Source organism: Bos javanicus, chromosome 3 (genome assembly GCF_032452875.1).
Source record: "Bos javanicus breed banteng chromosome 3, ARS-OSU_banteng_1.0, whole genome shotgun sequence".
Classification (NCBI taxonomy): domain Eukaryota; kingdom Metazoa; phylum Chordata; class Mammalia; order Artiodactyla; family Bovidae; genus Bos; species Bos javanicus.
Window position 1 is genome coordinate 14,604,980 of NC_083870.1, and position 19,187 is coordinate 14,624,166.

The 19,187-nt window shown below is 53.5% G+C and overlaps 1 protein-coding gene across 2 annotated transcripts; it reads right to left on the reverse strand.

Moving 5' to 3' along the window:
- Nucleotides 1-2,308: 2,308 nt before the first annotated feature.
- On the reverse strand, nt 2,309-15,075 carry RHBG (Rh family B glycoprotein). 2 transcript variants are annotated; one of them, XM_061403648.1, is made up of 10 exons: nt 14,799-15,075; nt 8,977-9,163; nt 8,372-8,522; nt 8,109-8,256; nt 5,436-5,602; nt 5,006-5,143; nt 4,758-4,891; nt 4,028-4,149; nt 2,920-2,993; nt 2,309-2,725 (listed from the first exon to the last, which is right to left on the reverse strand). In XM_061403648.1, exons 1-10 carry the CDS (start codon nt 14,983-14,985, stop codon nt 2,666-2,668), a joined length of 1,368 nt encoding a protein of 455 aa, XP_061259632.1. In that variant the 5' UTR covers nt 14,986-15,075; the 3' UTR covers nt 2,309-2,665. The 2 variants fall into 2 exon arrangements, with proteins under 2 accessions (XP_061259632.1, XP_061259640.1); XM_061403656.1 differs by lacking the exon at nt 14,799-15,075 and adding an exon at nt 12,720-12,803.
- Between the last annotated feature and the right edge of the window lie 4,112 nt (nt 15,076-19,187).

Sequence of the window (19,187 nt, forward strand, 5' to 3'; positions counted from 1 at the left end):
GATGGTGCTGAGCTAGGGGCTACAGGAAAGATGGGGGAGGGGCTCAGTTGCAGGGCAGCAGAGAGGCTCCTAGGATACCCTAGGGGCTAGGACATTTCTTGCCCTCTGAGCTATCTGCCTGAAAGCAGTGATGGAGGAGCACTCCATACCCAAACTGCAAATGATGATGGCTCAGTCCTTCACTCGGACTGAATGATCTATGGACTGCCCACCGGGGTGCTGGGCACCAGAGGAAGAGCTATGGGAGGGAGAGGAGGAAATGTAGAGTGAAAAAACAAGGGCCTGGTTTCGCAGAGTTCAGCCCTGGACAGAGTCCCTTGAGCCATGAAGCCAGGGTGCTGGATCTTGTAGATCTCAGCAGTGTCTTGGGCTGTGAGCAGCTTCCCGGGAGTAACGGAGCCTCAACTGTTTGGTTACAGGATTTTCAGGGCCCTCTCTTGTTGGGCAGCTACCACGCTGTCCCTCCTTTCCCAAGGACCTCTTGGCGGGCCACCCTGGGACCTGCAGCCTTTCCTCCCTTAGAAGCTGGTAACTGTCCTCTCCCAGGGAGGGTTCAATTGTCACTTCTTCAGGAAGCCTCCCTGGATGGAGCTGGGAGCAGTGACCAGCCTGGGCTGGAGCAGCCCCATTTAGTCAAGCCTGGAGGAGATTTGGTTATGGTCAGAAAAGAACCAGAGTGATCAGGAAAAGATCAGGTGGGGAAATGCCAGTGGTATGTGTAAATGAATACTCATAAATCAGAGCTTTACCCACCCAGACCAAGCAAGGGCAGGGAGGGTCTTATCCTCAACTCTCTCCTTTCCTATAAGTCTTTCAGATCTCAGAGGACTGCTCGGGGAGCTTGGGGGCAGAACAGGTGAGCTGACTGTACCTGGATCTTTCCAGGGCTAGAGCGAAGGCTCTGCAGGATGGAATGGGGGATGGGCCTCTGCTTGTCCAGACTCCCACCCTCCTGGGGCTCACAGGACAGGATACCTTTCTCCAATCTCAGCAGTCATCCTTCTGCCTCAGCACAAGGATCTCCCTCCAACATACTGATCCCAGCCAGCAACGGGGCAGGGGAGGCTGTGGAGGAAGGAGGGGAACTCAAGGGGAGGGATACACCAAATCTGTTTGAGCCACAAAGAGGGGGGTGGTCCCATGGAGCACTTGTCCCTCAACAGCCCTCCTTGTTCCTCAGCTCTGTGCTGTCCTCTTTCTCTAGCCCAGCTCAGTCCCTTTAACTACAGTGAGGATGGAGCCTCGTGGGAACACCTTTTGCCCCTATCCCAGGACTGCTGCTACTGCTGCTAAGTCGCCTCAGTCGTGTCCGACTCTGTGGGACCCCCCCATAGATGGCAGCCCACTAGGTTCCTCTGTCCCTGGGATTCTCCAGGCAAGAATACTGGAGTGGGTTGCCATTTCCTAGGACTAGGCCCCAGAAATCCCTCCTGGGGTTTGGTCCAGAGGAAGAGGTCTGTAGTCTTGTTCACTCCTGTCAGAAGCCTGGGGAGCGGCAGGAGAGGGCAGAGGGGCTCCCAGCACTTCAGGTTTGGGAAAAGAGCTCTGGTCTTCTGGAAGGATGGATTCCTAGTCAAATGAAAGATCTGGAAGCCCTAGCACCACCTGACATGTGATGGGGAGTGGGCGCTCAGAAAAGTCTTGTGGCAGCAATAGTGAGGACCAGAGCTGAAGCAGGCAGGAAGGCCATTAGGCTGCAGGAAGGACTTCCATTCTTGGTAGAGGATGCTGGAGCATGAAGGCCCCATCATCCTCTGCTGGGACTGGAGCGCCCTCTGGTGGTCCGATGGTATCAGGCCGACGGAAGCCCTGGGCCTGCCTTCCCCATTCCCTACAGCAACTCTGAATTGCCCTTCCTAGTCCCCACTCCTCAGACTCCGGACAGGGACCTAAATTGGTGCCTGGAGGCTGGCTGCTTCCAGCTTCTGAGGAGTTAGTGGCAAAAGAATTCCTTATGCTACTCTTAAGCCTCCCGGGGCTCTCTTCCTACTGTGTTCAGAGGTCACCCAAGTTGAGGGTAAGAGTGGCATTCATTCTAGAATAGGAAGAGCTCTCTAGCAGACTGAGCTGTCTTGTAACAAACACACACTTGCTGGAGGGGAATGAGCTCCCTGTCTCTGGAAGCAAGAAAGTGCAGTCTGGGCATTGCCCTCATAGAAGACAGCATCCTAGGGGGAGTTCCTTAGTCTCAAGGAGGCAGGATGTTGTCACCAGTCAGGTCTTTTTTCACCTGAGGTTCTAATATTGTGAGTTAGACGGTGCGAGAAGCTCCCCAAATTCTCAATGCACAAAAATAAAGGAGTCAGAGTCCTTGGTGACCATGGTATTTATCACCCTCAGAGAGCCAGGCCCTGGCTCAGGCTTCACAGTAACTGAGTGATGCTGGTCCAGTGAATCAGCAGTCCCTCGAGTGCCTCACTTGCAGGGCGTGGGGTGGTGGGGTGGGGGTGTGTGAGGCTCTCTCCTCACCATGACCAGTTATAGCCACCTGGCTCCACCATCTCCCCAGCCTTCCACCACCCCTCCCCCAAGGCTCCCTATGGAAAGGAGCTCCTGTCTTCTTTCCTGCAGCAGCAGTGATGGGAGCTGATAATGAGGAGCTTCCCCACAGTAGACTGTCATCCTCTTCTAAAAGGAGAGCATCCTTCCAAGGGCTGGAAGCAAGTTAGGCCTGAGTCTCTGTCTCCTCTGATCCCTGGGCTAAATGCTCATGTTCTCCAGGCACCTGGAGGGCAGGGACGGAGGAGCAGGTGAAGGGTCAGCTCTAGAGGACGGAGACCACAGCTGAAGGGTGAACCCCAGAGGAGCAGGAGCAGGGGAGGAGGGAAAGAGGCAGGTTGGACCCGAGGAGGCGAGGCAGGGAAGGGGGCGTTTGAGGGTGAGAGGGCCCTAAGGGCCTGAGGGGTGGGCACATCTCACCTCCCAGTAAATCTGGTCCTCGTAGCACTGGGAGTCTGGCGGGGAGTCCAGGATGGGCAGCCTCAGCAGGAGCCCTGGTGGCAGTAGGGGACAGTGTGTGAGGCTTTTTGCTGCCCCCATAGGGGAGGTTGCTACCCAGTACCACAGGGCACAGTGGAGCTGGGAGTCATGAGGTCAATGGGATGCCTGGCACAGGCAAATCACAGCAGTGTTTATCAAGCGCCACTTCTGCTAGGCCCTGTGCAAAATGCGTGACAAAGCACTGCCTCCCTGAGTAATCACAGCAACCCTGCAAGGTGAATAGGATCCCTGTATTACAGAAAAGGGGACCAAGGTTCAGAGAAGTAACATACTAAAGTGTGCACGGCGGGAACAGATCAAATAGTGTCTGTCATGAGCCACAGCTCATAAGCTTTCTGTGGGCTCCTCTCCAAGAGGGATGCAGGAAGTGTTTCTTGGGTAAATAAGTAATTAAATGAATGAATGAACTCTTATTTAAGAATAAGATCTCAAGGAATCTTGAGATCAGGAAGTTGGGGATCTGAGAGCAGGAAGATAGGGATACCGAAGCATACGTTTAATTTTGAAGGCCAGACATCAGGAGGGACTGCCTGGCCTGGTATCAGGGAGCAGGCTGCCTCTGTGGAAGGTTTTTGTGCCCCAGTCTGTTGATGAGCCAGCCAGGCCTCTTCCTTCCCGGCCCCTACCCCAGCCCTAGCCCCAGCCCCAGAGAGATGGTGCCACAGGCCTCAGCCTGAGGCTGGGCTGCCCTCTAGTGGGAAGAGGGAGCAGCGCGCCAAGCCGCAGAGGAGAGGGATTGGTCAGCAGGCTTCCCACCTTCCTTTGCGACCAGAAGGGAGAAAGTACCTGCTTGGTCCTCCTTACCTGGAGGAAGTTACCCCTGAACACCATAACCCCACGCTGCTCCTGGCACGATGTAGGTGTTCAATAGAGTAAACGAATGTCAGGGGAATGGGATCGATCCAATGGCCCTTCCTCCAGAGAACCCCACCCCCCACCACCCCCGCCCCGCCCAGCCGCCTCCGCCGTCTTCTGCTCTCCCTGGGGCTCCTCCTGCCAACTCCCGACCCCAGCCAAGGTCACTCACCTCCAAGGCCCCCACCCACAGAGGCAAATGTCAGTGTGACAAACAGCCCGAAGAGCTGGTGCATGGCCTGAGACGTGGCACTGCGCTGGCCCTCGGCTATGAGTGGAAACACACTCTCCAGGCTGCAGGGAGAGGATGGTGTGGGGAGACAGATGGAGTACGAAGCCAGAGCTGGTCAGCGCATCAGTGCCCTGCCCCGCTTTCTGCAGCAGCCGAAAGGGCCCTGGGGAGCCTGCCAGGCTGAATCACCTCCAGGCCTTTGCTCCAACTGAGCCCATTGGAGGGGAACACCCTCCCTTCCCCAGTGTGCCAGCAACACCCTCACACCTTTCAAGGCTCAGTTTGAGGGTTACTTTTGCTTCCCATCTCCCCTGAGCCCTGATGTGCAAAAATCTATCCTAAGGGTCAGTGTCTCTCCCTTGACCCTTTAATAATGACACTGTTGAAATCATTTATTCAACGACCTTCTGCTGCACTCGACCGAGGACCAAGAAGGCAGTCCCCAGGCTTGTTCACCCCAGTTTCTTCAGCTTCCAGGGTATGGATGAATGAATGAGAGAGAATAGACAGCTTTTTTTTGGTCAGGAGCAGGAGCGGGGGAGGAGGGAAAGAAGCAGGTTGGACCAGAGGAGGTGGTTGTGGCCCACAAAAGGAATAGACTGAGGGAGTTAGTTCAGGGGGATAATGATTCCACTGGATTGGGGGTGGGGTGAGGGTGGGGAGAACTCACCCATCTCCATAAGCTTCACGGGTGGCCAGCCCAGCCACAAGGCCACCCAGGAGGGCTCCCAGGACCCCCGGCATCCCATGGAGGTTGTGCACACCACATGTGTCTTGGACTTTGAGTTTGGACTCAAGGATGGGCTGGAGACAGGACACCAATCATGAGTCTCGTGTGTCCCCCTCAACCAGGCCTGCTGGAGAGGAGGAAGGGTGTGAAGACGCCCTGCCCTGCTCAGGGCCCAGGGGCTTATGTACCGTGACGAACTTGTACCCCAGTGTGGAGATGGCCCCAGCCAGGAAGCCAGCCGCCAGAGCCCCAAAGGGTGTCAGCATCATTTCAGCTGATGTCCCCACTACAACCCCTCCGGCCAGCGCTGCGTTCTGCACGTGGACCTAAGGGAGCACAGAAGAGCAAGGCTCTGGAGGCCCTTTCTGATCGTCACAGCCACCCCCACCCCAAGCCCGCCCACCAGTGCCACCTGCTGCTTCTCCACCGTCTAATCCTCGACCTCACACGCAGTCCTAGCCTCACCGCCTGCTCTGGCCCCAACGCCTCCAGTGCATCTGCAGTCCCCGAGCCTCTGCCCTTACCTGTCCCCCTGGAGGATCAACCTTGCAGGGTTTCAGACCTCTCCCTGGTCTCCCGGCCCACCCCTCTGCCTCTCCCCACGCCTCTTCCCCATACCATGTCCAGCCGCCCATCCCCCCCAACAAGGGCTGACAAGGCGAAGGTGCTGAGGGTGCTGGCGGTCAAGGAGTAGTATGTGTTGAGAGCGGTCCGATGCTGCCCGTCCCCCAGGGCAGTGGGTGCAGAGTTGAAACTAGGCCAGAAGATCCACAGGAAGATGGTCCCTAAACGGTGGGCAGAAAGGCGGAATGAGAGGAAGTAAGTGACTCCCTCGCAAGGTACAAGTTGTGTAACTGCAGTCAAGTCACCTACTCTCATCATCCTCAGTTTCCTCATCTGTAAAATGGGGATAGTGACGCATACCTCAGGAAGTGAGGACTAAATGAGATGATGCATACCAAGTACCTAACCACAGCTTGTTACTTTAGTGTCAGTCGCTCAGTCATGTCCGACTCTGCGACCACGTGGACTGTAGCCCGCCAGGCTCCTCTGTCCAAGGGATTCTTCAGGCAAGAGTACTAGAGTGGATAGCTATTCCTTTCTCCAGGAGATCTTCCAGCCATCAAACACAGGTCTCCTGCATTGCAGCTGGATTCTTTACCAGCTGAGCCACCAGGGAAATCCAACCATGGCCTCGTTGCTGTTCAGTAGCTCAGTTGGGTCCGACTCTTTGCGACCCCATGGACTGCAGCACACCAGGCTTCCCTGTCCTTCACCATCTCCCGAAGCTTGCTCAAACTCATGTCCATTGAGTCGATGATGCCATCCAACTATCTCATCCTCTGTCGTCCCCTTCTCTTCCCACCTTCAATCTTTCCCAACATCAGGGTCTTTTCCAATGAGTCAGTTCTTCACATCAGGTGGCCAAAGCATTGCAGCTTCAGCTTCAGTCCTTCCAATGAATATTCAGGGTTGATTTCCTTTAGGATTGACTAGTTTGGTCTCCTTGTTGTCCAAGGGACTCGCAAGTGTCTTCCATGGCCTAGCTGGTACTAAATGTCTAACAACTGGTACCACTGAAGGGTACTGGCATGAGAGGGTGTTAGTTACTTGATTGAAAACCATGGGGGGTGGGGAGGGGTTGAGTTTGTTTTAAGTATCAGAAAAGGAAAGGAAAAAAAGGCAAAGGGCACCACATGTCAGGCACGAATCTGGTACTTGATATCCATAACAGGAAAATCATTTGTTTTATAACCTCAACTGCCATCTGGAGAGGGTGGGCCCTGGCCTGAGCACTGATGGGCTGGGCCTGGGCGTCTCGGGCAGGAACTGGGAGCTCCATAGGCCTTGCTGCCCTGTGAGGTTCCCAGGTCAGTCCTGGAGGGAGAGGTGGGGGGCAAGGGAGGAGGGGGCTGGGGGCCCTGTGGGGCAGGGCCAGCGTGGCAGAGAGGCTTGAGGGACTAAGGTGGGGGCAAGGGAGGAGGGGGCTGGGGGCCCTGTGGGGAGGGCCAGCCTGGCAGAGAGGCTTGAGGGAGTGTCCCTTAGTTCTGAGTGGTCCTTGGGTTGTGATGTAGCTTCTGCACCTCCATAGTCTGCAGTAAAATCTACCACACATACACATGTATGTTCTGAGAAGAGTTTTGGGAGGAATCAAGGAAGAGACCCATTTTCCTGTCCAGCAGGAGCTGGGAGGCAGAGGAAATATGAGAATGTAAGCCTCCCAGAAAAGCACAGAAATCTCCGGGAGGCCTCTGGACTTCAAACCAAACTTATCAAAGGGCAAGGAGGCCTCCCCTGACCTAGGGTTCCATGAGCTCTGTTTTACAACACACCCAGATGTGAGCAAGAAACACAAGGCTAGTCTCTTCTTTATGTAAGAATGGGCACTTCAGTAACTACTCAGTACTATCTCCAAAAAGGTAAAATATCAATTTTCTTTCCTGACTCATCAGTGAATGGACAGGAGCAGAGGTGCAGGCTTAGAAGAAGTAGGTGGTGATGAGGTGCTTGCAGGCCAGACCCTACTCCTCCCAGGGGTGACCTGTGACCTCTCCTTCTCTCCTGAGAGTGCTGGGGCTTCCAGGAAATCTCCTGGGAGGAAGTGTCCTCAGGAGGTGGGAGGCAGCACCAAGGGAACAGGCCTAGAGGTTACAGATGGGGAGAAGCTGAGTCTGGCTGGAGACAGAGGGGGAGAAAGAGGTAGGGAGTGGGGAGGGGAAGGGGAGCAAATTACTGCACGGGTCAGTATGCCTGACTGAGGAGTCCGGTATTTAACTGTGGGTAGGGGGGCCCTGAAGGCCTTTAAACAGAGATAGATACCATCAGACTTGGATTTAGAAAGGCCCCTGGGATGGATCTCGGGCTTCCCTGGTGACTCAGACAGTAAAGAATCCGCCTGCAATGCAGGAGACCTGGGTTCGATCCCTGGGTCAGGAAGATCCCCTGGAAGAGGGTAGGGCAACCCACTCTAGTATTCTTGCCTGAAGAATCCCATGGACAAAGGAGCCTGGCGGGCTACAGTCCACAGGTCACAAAGAGTTGGACAAGACTGAGTGACTAACACCTTCATGAACATTTTCTGGGATGGAGCCCTGAGACCCATGAGCTCTGAGGTCTAAAAACCTGTCATAAAACTACCAAAAATGATAAGCAAGAGTCCCCAGGCTCTGATGGAAGAGTCCGAGTTGGAAGGGAGTTCCCTGCCAGAACCCCAAGACTTATAGGTGGCACCCCGAGACCAGGCCTGGATATGAACTGGCCCCTCACCCACCACACCTCGGGAGGCCTCACCAATCATGGCAAAGAGGTCCGAATGGTAGACGGAGCCCTGGCGATGCTTGCTCTTCTCCAGTTGGGGCCTATAGAGGACCCGGGAGAGGATCAGCCCGAAGTAAGCACCAAAAGTGTGGACAGTCATGGAGCCTCCTGCGTCCTTCACCTGGGGAGGTGGGGCTGAGGTGGAGGGGCAGCCCCTTGCCCCACTCCTGCCCTATGCCTTCCCTGCTCAGGGCCTGGCCATGCCCACTCCGCACCCCATCCCCATCCAAACTCACCTCCAGGAGGCTAAGCAGGACAAACTCGTTGAGGCCAAACAGCACCACCTCCAGCAGGGCCATGAGCAGCAGCTGAACCGGCCCAGTCTTGCCCAGTACGGCCCCAAAGGAGATAAGCACGGCCCCAGCACAGAAGTCAGCATTGATCATGCTGGGGGGTTCGGATGGAGAGGGTGAGGGGGGCTGGAAACAAGGGCAGCCCAGGGGGATGGGGAGGGAGCAATGAATGCACCAGGCTAAATTCTTCCCTGGGAGGTGGGACAGGATCACCTCCCTTTTTTGTGGAGATTCTGGGGTTTGGCAAACAAAACCCAGGACAAGTGGAAGAACCAGATTTTGAATCAACAGCGAGCACTGCCCTTTTCCATGATGCTGTCTATCCTCCCAACAGTTCATGAGTAATAAGGGGCCTAAAGGGAGGTGTGGGTCAAGGATGGGAGAAGAAATCAGACAACAAGAACAGGCAGGGTACCTAAAAGAAATTGACTGACGGGTCAAAAACCTAGGTCAGGGAGCAGACTTGAAAGACCAGGCTGGAGCTGGGTCCCTTGGGCAGGGGCCTCCCAGGTAGACCCAGGGGAGCCAGGGAGGCCACTGCTGCCCACCTCTCCATGCCTACAAGGATGTAGCCACCACGGAAGGAGTGGAAGAAGCCCTGGATGAGCGTGGACCACTGCAGGGCAAAGGCGGCCAGGAGGAAGGTGAAGCCCACGCTGCCGAAGCCGTAGCGCTGCAGGAAGACCATAAGGAAGCCGAAACCCACGAAGATCATGGCATGCACATCCTGGAAGCCTGCGGGGGGGCATTTGGGACTACTCAGGCCACCACCCATGGACCAGTCAGCAATCCTGCTGCACCCCCCAGCTCTCACCAGCCAGAGCCGCCTTGAGGCTAGAGCCAAGCCTATAAAATTCCCCAAGGCATGGCCCGGCCTCCCAGCCTGGCTCACCGGTGCAGAGCTGCCCAGCTTGGAGCAGTGGGACCCCCACCATCCCTGTTGTCCCCAGGTCAGAGCAAGAGAGTAGAGCCTTCTGCTCTCTTCTCTACCCCACTCAACTGCCCAATCCCTGGATCATTACGACCGGGGAAAAGCCCCACTTTTCCTGTGTGGTTTCCTGCAGCAGCCCCTGCCCTCCATGATGGAAATTCTCTTCCCCTGGCCTTTGTGCTGGAAGTTCATCTTGATGTCTAACCTCCATTCCTCATGCTTCAGAATCTATGCCTCTCCACTTTTAGGGTTTTACATTTTACAAATTAATTGATAAAATAACTGTTAACTTTGTAGAACTGTATAAAATAACTTTAATAACTTTGTTAAGAGGTTATCTCAGGGAAAAAAGGAATTGAAGGCAGGGGGAGGGCTGCTGAGCCATATAATTCTGGTGCAAATAACGCCCCCTGGAGATTTGCAATATGGCCACTTATGAAAAAGAAGATTTATGGGAAAGATTTTACCCTACAGTTTGCTTCTTTCTATATTTTGGATATCTTAATTTTATAGATGAATCACTTGACTTTTTTAAGTGTCAGTGGGGTTTCTGGGGAGGGACACTTGGGGTCTTTTCTGTTTGCTTTCCAGTCTGTGTACAAAAATCTAAAATAATAGGCAGCCATATTGAAAATGAGATACATACAATTTGCTTTGTATTATTTTGTTCTGTACCCTGCCCACCATCTACTCATAAACAGGGCTAGAAACACAACCTCGGGTGATGTTCGGCCAGTACATCTCGTCCTGTTTCCTTTGTCTTGGGTCTGTGTATCAGTAATGCTGTGCTATCCTCCGCTTTAATTGAGAAACACTAGAGGAACATTTGAGTGCATTATTGCATCTGTTGTAAATAACTTATTGAGAAACAGGGTCGACCAACCATGACCTTAAACTCTCCTTTCATAGCTCCAGGTGGGAAATTTCTCCTGGAACTTAGTCCTAGGAAATGTCATCTCCCCTAAGGAACAAGGAACTGATCTGCTTTCCTTCACTCATGTGTTAGATGTTTACTAAGAAGTCATAGAACTAAAAATAAATAAACAAACAAAAAAACCTAAGCAGTCATGCATCAGACTCTGGGAATGTAGCTATTGCTGGAAGACAGACATCAAAGGAATCAAAGAATCACGTATGTGAGGCTTCCTTTATTCTGATGAGAACATGTAACTGTCCATATTTCCCCTTTTTCTTGGCTGCCTATAGCCCAAAGCTACATGGGAATTTCAACTATATCAGCTATAGGCCTTCACAGTGTTCATTATTTGTGTTCTTCTCTGCTTTTCTTATAACTGAAATTCACATGTTTTTGTTGTAAATGAATTCAAGTAGAAAGAGGCAGATCACAAAGGAAAAAAATCACAATCACCTTTTTTGTTTAAAGGTAAAGAAGCAACAACAAGGGATTTCCCTGATGGTCCAGTGGCTAAGACTCTCTGCTCCCAATGCAGAGGGCCTGGGTTCAATCCCTGGTTGGGGAACTAGATCCCACGTGCGGCTACTAAAGACCCCGAGGGCCACATCTAAGACCCAGCACGGCCAAACAAATAAGAACCATCAACAAGCCAAATATGTACTACTGAACTTCAGAATGCAATCAATAACTTTGAGAGAAGCAAATTTGTGTGTGTGTGCTGAGTGTGGGCTGATAGGAAAGGAGTTTGCAAGCCCCTGCAGAGGGCTGGGTACACGCAGCCCCCGGGCCAAGGGGGTGAAGGTCCAGTGGCCTCATTAGATGTCCCCACCACTGTGCCCCTTCTCCAGCCCTGCCCACTCCTCAAGTCGCCCAGATCGCTCTTCCCTTTCAGATCTTAAAACCCAACAGAAAAGGAGAGGTGTTGTTTAGATCTCAGTATGCAGCCTTAGCTCTTTCAGCCTCCCCATCTGACTTGCTTTCTCCTTGTGCAAACAGTAAAGGGGAAGCCATGTCTGTTCTTTTGCCCAAGGACAGCAAGACAACAAACGGGGCTGGGTCACAGGGCTCTGTGCCCAAACCGCTCCAGAACTTGTCTTAAATAGCAATAACATTTACATCTCCCACCTGGGGGTTGTTTGGAATCAAAACTCAATCCAGTGGCTTTTCACCTGGAATCTAAACACCAAGAAATCTCCTTTATTCGTTCCATTCCGTGGAATGTTCCACACAGACATTCTCTGTGGGCTGTGGAGGGTAAGGGGGTATTCCAGCTGGAGGCAGGGGGATAGATATGATGACCCCTCAACATTCCCTTCAGGGGATCCCTGGGTCAAGCAGCATGGAGCCTGTTTCCCATCACATCCCCAACGCCTCCAAACTCATGCACCTTTGGCTGGAGAGAAGATAAAAGCCCTCCAGGGTCACCTATTACCCTCCCTCCTTCCCTTACTGCCTCTCCCCAACCCCACCAGATGATTCCTGAACAAGGTCAGACTGTAGGACAAGGGAACAGTGACAGCTGGGGCTTTAGCATCTCACAGAGCTGGCTTTAAATGCCAACACACGCATGCACACACACACACACACACACATCCCTACACTTCTCACTGTGTGACCTTGGACAAGTCACTTAACCTCTCTAAGCCTCAGTTTCCTTGTCTGTAAAGAGGGGATATAAAATATGAGTAGCAGGAAAAAGGGAGTGGTGAGCTGGGGAGGCCATCTCTCCCCACCACTCTACCTCCACCTGCCTTTAAGAGGGCAGATCAGGCTGTATTCTCCTAGAAGAGTTACAAACCACTCTGGTCCCAGTCACACACACTGCTACCCCCACCTCAGGAAGATCCTGTTTCCATCTGTCCTAAATCCCTCTTCTTGCAAGTAAGGTCTCAGAGACAGACAAAAAAGAACCTGTCCATATTTTTTCTTAGAACCCTTTCTCGTCTTTGCTTCTGAGTCCCCTGCACACTTAGACTTTCCCCCTAGTCTTTTCCCCCTCTTATTTTCCATGACTTATCTCATGGAATAAGAGGTTTGTAATGTGGGGGAAATGCTGAAGATGGGGAGTCAAGAGGCCGGGTTCTAGGTGGGCTGACTTGCTGTGTCATCTTGCGCAGTGGCATTACCTCTCTGGTTCTCTCTCCAACCCGGAGAGGAGTGAACCAGCTGGGCTCTGAAGGCCCTTCCTGTAGAGATAACAGGCAGACACTCAGAGCAGCCATGCCCTTGGCGTTGGCTAGTCCCACTGCCTAACAACAGCGGCAAAACTCCCTTTCATCTCCCAAATCAAAGGGCAGTGGCCACACCACCCTCTGGCCCTGACCACTTCTCCTGGACACAGGGACGGTGAAGACTCGGCGCATCAAAGCCCCAGGCTCCAGGGACCTCACACCTCCCTCCTTTCCAACCCATCCCCAGGGTCCCAAGTCCACAGGGACAAAAACCTTGTGCAGAAAGAGGTAGGATTCCCACTGCTGTTCCTCCTACTGCAATCCAGGGACAGAAAGCTGTGCATTCAGGAGAGTTTATCATGCAACAGAGGGGCAAGGAAGGTCAGGGAGGCCTTTGAAGCAAGCAGGGCTTGGAGGCCTTGATTGAGGCCCATGGGAGAAGCAAATAGGGGGTCATGACAGGCAGCCAGGTCAGACTCTAGAGCAAGAGCTTACAACTCTCAGTCCATGGACTGTTCTCCCTCCAACTCCCCATCTCTCTGGACAAATGCATGACCCCAAGAGCCTCCCATCCCAGCTCTGTGGCTTTGATTTCAGCATCCATGGCTCACTCATGCAGCCAAAATTGGGGTGAAATGTGGGAAAGGAGGAGCTGTAGCCCCCTCTGCCTAGGACCAAGCCTCCACCAATACTTTGGCCACCTGATGCAAAGAGCTAACTCACTGGAAAACACCCTGATGCTGGGAAAAACTGAGGGCAGCAGGAAAAGGGGCCGACAGAGGATGAGATGGTTAGATGGCATCACCGACTCAAAGGACATGAATTTGAGCAAACTCCGGGAGATGGTGAAGGACAGGGGAGCCTGGCATGCTGCATTCCATGGGGTCATAAACAGTTGGACACGATGGAGCGACTGAACAAAATCAAGCCTCTGCTTCACCCTCTCAGTTCTCAGCACTGTGAGCTTCATGGTGTTGGGGTTGGGGCTAGAAGAGAGTCAGGTGAGGACAGCTGCCACCAGCTCTGCACACAGAAAGTAAGGTAATAAAAGCTGGGGTTTTAAAGGAGACACCCACATTCTGGGCCTTGTTTGAATGTATATCTTTCAAATGGAGGCACCTTTCTTCTCATTGCTCTGATGGGGAAAACTGAGGCTTAGAGACCTGCTCAAACATTTGTAACAAACCCTGGGAGATTTGGTGCCCCTGGTCCTAGCTGAGTCACAAGGCTGGTCCCCCAACCTTGAGGGAGAGGCTCTGTCCTCAACATGAAGCAGGGGCTTAAACTTCTCCTTCCTGGGCCTTGTCAGCAGGCAGGTGAGCTGCGGTGCCTAAGAGCTTAGGATGCTGCTGCTGCTGCTAAGTCGCTTCAGTCGTGTCCGACTCTGCGACCCCATAGACGGGCAGCCCACCAGGCTCCCCCGTCCCTGGGATTCTCCAGGCAAGAACACTGGAGTGGGTTGCCATTTCCTTCTCCAATGCATGAAAGTGAAAAGTGAAAGTGAAGTCGCTCAGTCGGGTCTGACTCTTAGCGACCCCGTGGACTGCAGCCTACCAGGCTCCTCCGTCCATGGGATTTTCCAGGCGAGAGTACTGGAGTGGGTTGCCATTGCCTTTTCCGAAGAGCTTAGGATGACCAAGTCCTAGTTCCAGCTCTGTCACTCACGTACTAGGTGATCCTGAATAAATCACAGCCCCTTTGAGCCTCAGCTTCCTTCTCTGTGAAATGGGTTAATGACCCTGCCTTGCCTCCTCCTCAGGGCTGTGGGGCGGCTACTCTGTGATTGGCTGGTGGCTCCTTACATCATTTTTTCTGACTCTGGAAGAATCAGCTTTGGGGGACTGGGGAAGAAATGCCTGAGCCCACTGGCCTTGGCTGCCTTCACAGCTATTACCCGCATCACTGTCTCCCCCACCCCACCCCCTACCTCCCCTGCCCAGAGGATTTCTTTTTCTCCTTGTGTTCAGGGTGGAGGCCTGAGAAAGACAAAGTCTCTAGGCAAAGCCCAGCTAGGCCAACAAGACAGTAGGTAAAGCTGGAGCTTCAGGTTTGGGTTCAAATCCCAGCTCACTCACTCTAACAGCAGGACCCTGAACCAGCCAACTAACCTCTCTTTTAGCTCAGTTTCCCCATCTTTGTCTACTTCACAGACTAAAGGAGAAAATGCATGTGCCGCCCTTGGCATAATACCTGGAACGTGGCAGACACTAGTGAAAGCATATAATTATAAATCTGGGGCACCTTCATCTCAAAGCAAGAGGGTAGCCCACCTAGGAGTAGATCTGGACTCCCTGCCAAGACACCAGGGAAACTTAGGGTCTTAGCTCCCCGCGCGCCCTCACCCGCACTCACTTGGGTAGCGAAAGTAAAATTCATTGTCCGCGTTACTGTGGTTGCCCCAGTGCCAGAGGGCAGCGTCGGTTTCACGGTTGTAGCGGACAAAGACCGCAAAGAGGATGGCGGTGGCGCCCTGGAGGAGGAGGCACAGCAGGGGCAGCTGCAGTCGCCGGCCCGCGGAGTGGCGGGGAGACCAGGCCATGGGACAGAGGCTGCGAGTCTCCAACTCGGTTGTGGCTCCAGGCGCGTGGCGCGAGCAGACAGTCCAGGGGCGGGCGGGGCGAGCCAGGCCCCGCCCACCACGAGGAGGCTTGCCAGGGCCGTCTTAAGCGCGCTCAAGTTACCCATCCCAGTTCCAGGAAGCAGGGTGTCGCGGGAAAGGCCAGGGCCTGGGCCCCAGACGTGAGGCGGGGCGAGGAGTGGGAGAGGATGGGGCGTTCGTATAACCAGGTCCTCTTTCCTTTGGCCCAGCTGACCCTGATGCCGTTCCTGTTGGGACAGATCCTTGGAAATAACCCTGGAAAGGCTCCCCGTGTCCTGCCCTGCTCCGGCACAGCTGCGGACAGGTGGTGGTGGAGGGAGAAAGAAGGGAGGGCACCCGCCCCCTCAAACATGATGTTAGTTTAGAGAGTGTTTCCCAAAGAATAATCGACCTCGATGGGCTCAGGCTTCTCCCACCGGACCCCTCCAGGGTTGATACAAGAGAGAGTTGAAGTGTTACTCAATCTTTTCCCCAACTGAAAAACCAGTGGAGATCGGAGATAAAGAACCGGCTCTGTAGGTACTGATGATTAACGTGGCCAGGGAGGTCTGAGTCTCCACAGTTGAGTTCCTTACCCCACTCCCAAGCCTCCTCGCATTTACACCCCACCACACTTCTAGGACAGAAGGCTGAACCTGGGAGCAGGCTGGGCAGGGGCCCACTGAAACCTGGGTTCCCTGAACACCCAGTGTGATATGAGAGGTTCTGGGCTGCCCCCAGCAGCCTGAAAGACAGGAAGATAGGTGGTAGAAGGTCTTCTCAGTTGAGAGTCAAGAGCCCCTTGTTACACAAGCAGGATTTGTATCCACTGGGGTCCTGGTAGACAAACAACGAGGGGATAGCTGTTAGCCAGGCTTTGGAGATGAGCCAGATCAGCCCTCCCTCCTGGAGCCACTGTCCAGTTAGGAGAGAGACATTTAGGAGGGAATTGAATTGCCATTGGGGTAAATGTGTGACCCAGGAATCACAGAGACTGTGGAGCCCAGAGGAGAAGCTGCAGAGCCTACAGAAGTGGCGATAAGGAAGGGGACTGGGCTGGAGAATTGCCTCCTGGCAAGTGGTGCCTGAAGGCAGCCTGGAAGGACAACCTGGAAATTGAGTAAGTGAAGAAAGGAGAGGAGACATCTCAAGAAGGGACCCACATAAACAGAAACCGTGGGCATGTTCAGGGTGCTCAGAAACTGAGGTTGGGGGTGGGTATCAGCAGGCAGAGAAACGTGGCCTCTGTCTAGTGGGTGCTGGGCCCCTGGAGACCTCTGAACAGGTGGAGGACCTTTGTGTTATTGGTTCTGACACCCAGCCCACAAAGGGCTTCAAAGAAGAAAACCTGAAGCCCAGTAGGGCTGGTGGTGGGAGAAGCCCTGTGTCTCCACTACCCACAGCCTAGCCGCACCTATCTGAGGGGGCTGTTATACAGGGGTAGGGGGGCGGGGGCGGGGGCGCGGGCTTGTGGGAGTTTGCAAAGATGTCCCAGACCCTGGCCTGAAAGAAGAGCTGCCGTTCCCATGGGCTGTAGCCTAAGGCCATAGGGACCAGTCACTGCCCAGAGCTGATGCCAAGTAGGGCTCAACCTTGCTTCTCCTCTGCCACCTCCCCAGTTCACCTCCTCCCCCACTTCCCCTCAAGGCCTAAGCCTCTGTCCAGCATGGACTCTGCAGGACAGTTGGATTCTAGGTGCCCAACCGGGCAGGCGTGGGAGGGTGGTAGCTGCCTCTGATAGCACTGCTCTAGCAGGTGGAGCAGCCTCTCTGGCCCTTGGTGGCCCCTGGCCCCGAGGCTCTGTGTCACTACTTGGTCAGCAAGATGGCTGTTTTCTTGCTAGTCTGCAGGTGGTGGGGCAGGGGAAGAGGGCGGGGGAGGAGAAGATGTCTGATCAGCTGCCTTTGGATAACAACTCTCAGATCATTCAACATCTGGGGTTTCCTGCCACATCCAGCCTTCTGCCCCAAAGATGCAGTCTGCTTCCTGAGCCCTGTTTGGAAGAGGGGGTTGCCCTGGGTTGCACAGGCAAGGACTGGATAGGCCCTTAAAAGGAGAGGTTTTCAAAAGCACCAGAATTCGAAAGAGAAAGGAGTAGGGTCTGTGTCTTCTCAGCATCTTCTGGGAGCTTCCACCGTGATTCCAGCCTCCTCCATCTCTGTCCCACCTGTTGTCTCTCTTAGTCTCTGAATCCCTCTGAATCTCTGATTTTTCCTTTCCTCTGTTGCTCATTCATTCATTCACAATATTCACTTAGTGTCAACCTTGAGCCAGCTTTGGGGGCTGTGACCTGAGGTTCTAGTCACATGTATAACACGGTTGGGTCCTGGGTGCCTCCAGCCCTGACAGGTGTTCACCTTTGATGTGTTGGATTGTGGGAGGTCTAGAGGGAGCCCTTTGGGAGGCCCAGGATAGCTGGGCCAGTATCTCGAAGGCACACTTGGAGACCTTTGGGCAATTGCTATTCACCAGCCTTTATAGGAGGGTCCTGGTATTCTCACAACTAGTGGGTACCAGCTGGTATCACCCCTGGTCTAACAGAGAACAGGGTCCTGGCAGTCCTCCCCTTCTGGGGGTCCCCCTGGCCCACCTGTCCCCTCTGTGGGCTCTCCTGGCAGGCCTCCATCTGGGGGCTCTCCTGGCCCACCAACCACTATGGAGAATCTCAGTCTATGGTTTTCTTTGGGATTGCCAAGTGCTGTCAGAACCCTTGGCCCTCCCTCCTGCCTTCTCCAGCCCTGGAAATTCTGATGGAACTGGGGGGAAGGCTTCATCTCTCACCCGTCTCTCCACCCTTGAACGCCTCTGAGGGGCCCCAGCTCCGTCACCAGCGCCCATCCTGCCTGGCCTGGTGGTTTGCCCAATCTTTGACCTTCCATCTCCTGTTTCCAGCTATGGTCAGCTGGGCACTTGAGGGTGACCAAGGGGAACTGGTGTCTGCTGCTTGCCCTGGCCCAACCTGGCCAGGCTGTTCATGGGGACCAGGGCTTGGGTTACTGAGTAACTTGGGGTTGCTTGGAGCTGTTCTCTACTGGGGTCACCTTCTGCCTATTCACTGCTCTCTTGGCTCAGGAATCCTCAAAACCAGTGGGCTTCTTTTCTCCATCGAGCTTTCCCAGTGTTTATGGGGAACAAAAGAGAAAAGTACTAAAGCACCAGAATCAGTAAGACTCCTGTTTGTTCATTCTTTCATTCACTCAACACATCTTTGCTGTATCACCTTGGCAAATTGTGGAGCCCTCTCTGAGTTTCAGTTTCCTTATCTATAGGAGAAATGATATTCCCTTTGTGGAAATGTTATGAGAATTACAAATAATTGCTGAGGAGTGCTGACATTTTCGTAGGCAGTCAACAGATACTGTTATTATTGTTCCGATTGGCTGAGCAGAGAGGGTAAATGGGTTGCTGACTCCAACAAACAATGGGCACATGTGCCTCTGGTGACAGGGAAGGATGGAGGGGACAGCCACCTTGATGCGTTCTCCTGTTGTTGGCTGGAGTGAGTGACCAGCAGGTCTGGGGGCTAGGAAAAGCACATTCAGGAAGGGCCTTCGGACCAGCAGGCCCCGTGACATAACAACTCTTGAGTAGAGGAGATTTGGGGAGGCTTCCTTCATTCAACAAATATATATTAAGCACCTGCTGTGTGCCAGACATGGTGCTAATTGTTGGCAATCCAATGAAATGAGATATATCCCTGGGTGGGGGCGGGAGGTCTATCTGTGTGTGTGGAGGTGCAGATGAATCAGCAGGCAGTAGTATTGCCAAGGGTAGGGGAGACAGGTCATACCGGGACCCAGGCCTTGCTGGGGGTGATCAGGGAAGGCTTCCCAGAGGAAGTGATTCTTACATTGAGATCTGGCCTAATTTCACAGCTAAGGTGGAGCAGAAAGATTCCTTTTTGTCTAACAGTCTGATATGGAAATAGAAAAAGAAGCTATACTGGGGAACTCCTAGGCACCTATTTTCTGGGGGCAGACAAACCCCAGAGCTCAGTTTTTCCCAAAAACTACAGCCACAGTGGCACCATAAAAATATTATTGTGTTTACATAAAGCCGTTTGTAAAAATCAAATATGGCCTTTTGTCCCCAGAGGCTCACCAAAATAGCTTCTGCATAAAAGATTGCCAGAATTAGATTACTTGTGTTTGTTAAGGTTTCTT